A 5,684-nucleotide genomic window follows, 5' to 3' on the forward strand; every position below is an offset into this window, starting at 1 on the left:
GCTTTTTTTTTTTAAATATTTTATTATTTTTATTTTATGTGTTTGTGTGTATTGCCTGCAATGTAGGTAAGTGCACCTGTGTCGTGCAATGCCCGAGGAGGACAGAAGAGGCTGTCGGATCCCCTGGAACTGGAGTTACGGACAGTTGTTAGCTGCCATGTGGGTGCTGGGATTCAAACCCCAGTCTTCTGCAAGAACAGTCAGTGTTCTTAACCACTGAGCCATCTCTCCAACCCCAACCCTCCTTTCTTTTTAATTATTTACTTTTATTTTATGTATATGAATGTTTTGCCTGCCTGTAAGTTCACCTATGCATGCAATGCCCTCTGAGGCCAGAAGGGCATAGGATCCCCTGGAACTGGATTCACAGATGTTTGTTAGCCATCATGTGGGTGCTGGGAACTGAACCTGGGTCCTCTGCAAGAGCAGTCAGTGTTCTTAACTGCTGAGCCATCTCTCCAGCCTCATGCCCTCCATTCTTTGAGCAATGCTTTTCCTCTTGCCCTATGTCTTAGTTTGTTTCTCCACTGCTGTGACAAAATACTCTGACCAATACCAACTTGGGAAGGAAAGGGTTTATTTTATATTACATCTCCCAGGTCACAGTTCATCAGGGAGCCCAAGGTAGGAACTCAAGGAGGGAACCAGGAGGCAGAAGCTGGAGCACAGGCCATGGAGGAATGCTGCTTACTGGCTTGCTCTCCAGGCCCCTGCTCAGCCTCCTTTCTTATGCAACACAGGGCCACCTGCCCAGGGGTAGCACACCCACAGTGGGCTGGGCCCTCCCACATCACACAACAATCAAGAAGATGTCCCACAGACAAGGCCACAGGCCAGTCCTATGGAGGCAATTCCCCAAATGAGGCTCCCTCAACCCAGACTTGTCAAGTTGACACTAAAGCTATCCAGCATACCCTATCCCCTTGCCTCCCTGATTTTACCATAAAATGTCACTTTTCACATACCTTCCCAATTCCTCAAGATCAAGCCAGGACTCCCATAAGTCTATAGCACTTCATCCCCCACTCACAGAGATGGTAATATTCCCACAGAATCTGAAGCCACACTTCCTGGGTTTGAACCCTGTCTTTGTCATCTGGTCAAGTCTTTTGGCCTTTTCTAAAAAAACATTTATTTATTGTGTGTTTGTGGGGGATGGGGATGTGTATTCCATGGCATTTGTATAGTAGTCAGAGGACAATTTTCAGGAGTCTGTTCTCTTCTTCCACAAGGGTCCCAGGGATGGAACTCTGGTGGTCAGGCTTGGCAGTAAGTACCTAATATTGAGAGATCTTGTTCCCTCTTGGTCTTTTTTTGCCTGGGTCTGTCTATAAAAGAAGATAACGAGCCGGGCATGGTGGTGCATCCCTTTAATTCCAGAACTTGGGAGGCAGAGGCAGGCGGATCTTTGTTGTGAGTTCAAGCCCAGCCTGGTCTACATAGTGAGTTCCAGGACAGCTGGGGCTACCAGGAGATCCTGTCTCAAAAACACCAAAAAAGAAAAAAGAAAAAAAGATAACGATAACGGGCATGAGGATGGACAGCTGTAATTCCAGCATTTGGGAATTGTATGCAGGAGGATGTGGAGTTTAAGGTCATCCTCTGATAACACAGCAAGTTCAACATCTATCTGAGTCAATGAGACCGTATCTCTCCCTCTGAATAAAAGGAGGGTGGATAAGAGTACCTCCTGATAAAATGTCTCAAGGACTAAAAGAATTAAGGCACCTATATCCATGATGGTTAATGCTATATAAAGATTACCAAAAATGCTACATCTTATCACAACTGTGATTTACAACTCACACAATTAATTACATTCCTCATGGAGTTTTACCCAATGAAGGACCATAGACATAAAGGTGTGCCTGTAACGTTACAGTGGAGTAGAAAACCTCCCATCCCCTAATGATGCTGTAACCATGGTAATATTGCCATAATGCAGCTTACTGATCCTGGGTTTGAAGAGATGCTGATGAAAACAAACTTCTTGCTCAGCCAGTAATATAAAGCACCGTGCATACAATTATGCACAGTATAATACACTTGGTAATGATAATAAATGACTCTAACTGGTTTACATCTTTACTTGCTCTTGTTATTCCAAAGTAGATTCTATCTACTCACAGAAGCCTATTATCTACTGGGTCATGCTGGCAGCAACTCCATTCACCTCTCTTTTACTATCTGTCCTGATTATATCAAGAGGCCACCTGCATGGATGACTAAACTATCTGCATTTATGTAGTACACTAGCATGTCTACACAAGTATAAAACCGTCTAGCAACTCATCTCTTAGACCATAGCTAGAGTTAAGCAAGGCATGACAGTAGATCTGTCTTTCCAGGCACAGTTTATGCTCTCGTTGAAAGGGAACACTGGCATACTCAGTTCTACAGCTAGAGCTGAGCACAGGACCCTGTGCACCCAGGTACCGAGTCAGTGCTGATCACAACAGTCTAGGAAGGAACAGGCTCTGGTGGGAAGAAGCAATGAGCCACCAGTGGGATCTGTGGCACCATAGAAAGCCCAAGGACTATATGTGACAGTACGTAGGTTATAAGCCTTCTGGTATTTATAAGAAAAAGTTTCCAGGTGTGCCAGCTCTGGTCTCCCTCCCCTTGCAGGGAGTCTGGTTTTGTGCTGTAATGTGTCACTTTTAATTTAATAAACCTTAGCTGTGTGCTGTGACTGCAAAAAAAGAAAAAGAAAGTTTCCAAGCTGTGCTTCTCCCTTGTACCCTTCCTGCATATTAAAAAGATGTCCCAGAAGATGCATTCCTGGGACTGCAGAGATACCTGCCTAGGACAGGAGTGGCCCTCTACCATATCAGCTAAGTAGCAGCTCCCACCTCCTGAAGATGTCTCCAGAGATGTTCTGTAGATACTGCAGGGCATCTGCCACTTGCTGGATTGCTTCTTCTCGCCGCAGGTCAGGCTGTATTAGAGGCACTGCATATGGCTGACCTACCAAGGAGTGCTGGGTCCTCACGGGTGTCATAGTGCCTGTGGGTGGGAACCAACACATCAGGAATATTGCTCCACACTCCTTCCCTTCTCCCCACCTGTCACAAGGCAAGGTAGTCATGATGGTATACACCTGGAAAGGGGTTGGGAAGTACTGGCAGGAACTGTGGTCAAGGCTATCTTCGGATATATGCAAGCTCAGCCCAGGCTACATGAGACATTATCTCAGGACAGGGGACACTAGGACCCTATTTCTGCACAGCTTTAGTATGTATAAGGATCATGGGAGGCTGAAAATCCTGGGAGGGAAGCCAGGGTTCTGCAAGAGCCAGAACTCTACAGAGGCCTACTGAGTAGATAGAAACAGAGAAGGCAATAGCAGGAATTCGTAACTGGCAGATTAGAGTTCAGAAGAACTAAGACATATTGTCCCCCTCCCCCCAGTACTGAGCACCCTGCTAAGCGTCCTACCCACACATTAGTTCAGTTCAGCCTCCCAAGTTTGGAAAATCACCAAAGAAACAATGGCTGCAGAGTACAAAAGACGGAAGAAGCAGAGGATGGATAGCATCACCTAGATCTACCCATGAGTGGTCCCAGACCTGAAAAAGCAGAGTGAACATGGACACTTGGGTATCTAAGGACCTTACAAGCTATTCCTGAGACAGATGAGACAGTGACCAGTGCCTCCAGAAGAGGAACATCTAGGCTTTGTTCACCCAGGCCACCACCAAGAGGCCCAGAAGATGTGTGAGCACAAGTGGAAGATAGGAAGGAAAAATGTACCTCCAAATCACAGGACCAGAACAGTCTGTTTATGTTGGGTTTTAATTCACTCGGTTCCCTGGTGCCACTAAAGCAGGAATCACACTGCTGACATCACTGATCTGAAAGAAAAGAAATGCACCACACAGATTACTAAGGCACCAGGCCCTTATAATTAGGTGCAATCCCAGCCACTCAATGGAAGATGGTGAGGAAGGTGTTCATCAGACCTGGCACCATGCCCCTCTCTCCTCTTCATCATATTGGAGCTCTTGGTTGCAAGGGAGGTGTGAGTGCATCTGGGTTAGGTGTGGTAGGGAAGACTAGAAAGCTTATTGGGTCTTAAAGCACTGTGATGGGACCTTCTGTAAACTGCCTGTCTTCTCTTAATCTGATTCCTTCCATCTTCCATTCTTCAAATTGAGAATTAGCAGTGCTCTCTCAGTTGTTGGTCCCAGTAAAAAAATATACTTATTATCCATACTGTATCCTACATCAAACATCGTCACCAGGCTTAAGCCTAATCTTGACTTCTCCTGCTGGTTTCTTGAGCTCTTTCTACTATGTTACTGGCTCTCTTCCACATCCCTAGGCCAGGATTTGTCAGATCTGAGATGATCCTTCTGCTCTTCAACTTTTTCTTGCCATGACTCCTCCTTCCCACTCTAGCTTCCAGGACATCCAGAGCTTCCCAGTCAGATCTGAGCTGCCTTGAGCACTCATCTAGGTCAGCATCCAGTCACACCTCTGTTTATCACCAAGATGGGGAGGGTTGTTCCACAATCATTTCAGGAACTCAAACCTCTGAATCCAGACACTTTCAAGGATTTCTCCTTACCCCTATATTGATTTACTACCACAATGACCTTAAGTCCAAGCCTGATGTCTCTCATCTCTAAGATCAGAAGGGGAAAAGAGAAAGTTCTTTCTGTCACTTCCTAAGATGAACTTTGTCACAGTTGCTGCAACTGGGTGTGTGTGACTGTCCACGGACATGTGTCTGAGGGTAGGACAGGCACAAATTCCCTAATCAAGGAAGGAGCAGTTCCACTGGAGAATTATGGCAGTGACTACAGGTAGTGAGTGGTCTACTCAATCTGCTTTAAATATCTACTGTACTTCTAAGTGTAGACCCTAATCACAATGCAGATGAGTAGGATACAACATGAGGAAGCCAAGTCAGGCTCAAAAAATCAACCTCTAATCCAGTTACCAATGCAGTGTTTACTGAAGAACACTTCTGGGGTCAGGAAGGTCTGGAAAAATCTCTCAGCACTACCTGTGGCCTGCTCCCTGCGGGCCTCAGCTGCAGGACCTGGGAGGGGCCAGGGCGGCTTGGGGCAGTTCCAAAGGCGGGAGGCTCGCATAGGTAGCAGAGTAGACGACCGCAGCGTCCGGGGAGCGGGAGCCCCGCAGGGTCCGTTCCCTCCGGTTGCCCGCGGCCTGGCCTCCCCGCCCAGGGTCCTGAGCCCTAGCCGCCACTCGCCTCCCACCGGTCCGATCTCCTCCCGGCCTCCCGCTCGCCGCCCGCAGCCCTAGGCAACCAAGATCAGCTCCCCGCACGCCAGTCCGGAAGCACTGTAGCCTCACCTGCGTCCCTAGCCCGGAACAGCCAGACTCTCCGCCCCGGCGTCTTCCCAGCCTCCTCGCCCTTCCGCTAGGCCCGCACCACCGGGTCCTAGCGCCCTTCTAGTTTTCGTTGGCTCTCCAACTTCCGCCTCCCTGAATGCTGCTAAGGGTAAGCCTCCCTTAGACCAGGAATCGTTCTACCTTCTGAGCCTCCCAGGTCTGCAAGGCTCAGATTTCTTCTATTCAGCGCCCCAGGAAGGCTTCACCCCATATGTGCCCTACTACAGGTCATCAAGTGAAAGTCCCTCAAACGCCCCCTGTCCCTCCAGCCACACATATTCAATTGGTTTAATGTTATCACCAAATCCTGTATTTACTGTGTT

At 47.7% G+C, this 5,684-nt stretch overlaps 1 protein-coding gene across 3 annotated transcripts in view; it reads right to left on the reverse strand.

Moving 5' to 3' along the window:
* The window catches only part of Washc1 (WASH complex subunit 1), a 16,597-nt gene extending 11,128 nt beyond the window's left edge, over nt 1–5,469 (reverse strand). The window contains exons 1-3 of one of the 3 annotated variants that reach the window (XM_008834667.3): nt 5,323–5,469; nt 3,754–3,854; nt 2,853–3,006 (exon numbers count right to left, since the gene is read on the reverse strand). In XM_008834667.3, the coding sequence (XP_008832889.1) occupies nt 2,853–3,001 (149 nt within the window). In that variant the 5' untranslated portion in view covers nt 3,002–3,006; nt 3,754–3,854; nt 5,323–5,469. Of the gene's footprint in view, nt 1–2,852; nt 3,007–3,753; nt 3,855–4,945; nt 5,198–5,322 lie in introns of those variants that run through there. The other 2 variants (XM_008834668.3, XM_029564312.1) reach the window with 2 other exon arrangements.
* Nucleotides 5,470–5,684: the final 215 nt, after the last annotated feature.

This window comes from Nannospalax galili, unplaced genomic scaffold, assembly GCF_000622305.1.
Source record: "Nannospalax galili isolate Female #2095 unplaced genomic scaffold, S.galili_v1.0 scaffold155, whole genome shotgun sequence".
Classification (NCBI taxonomy): domain Eukaryota; kingdom Metazoa; phylum Chordata; class Mammalia; order Rodentia; family Spalacidae; genus Nannospalax; species Nannospalax galili.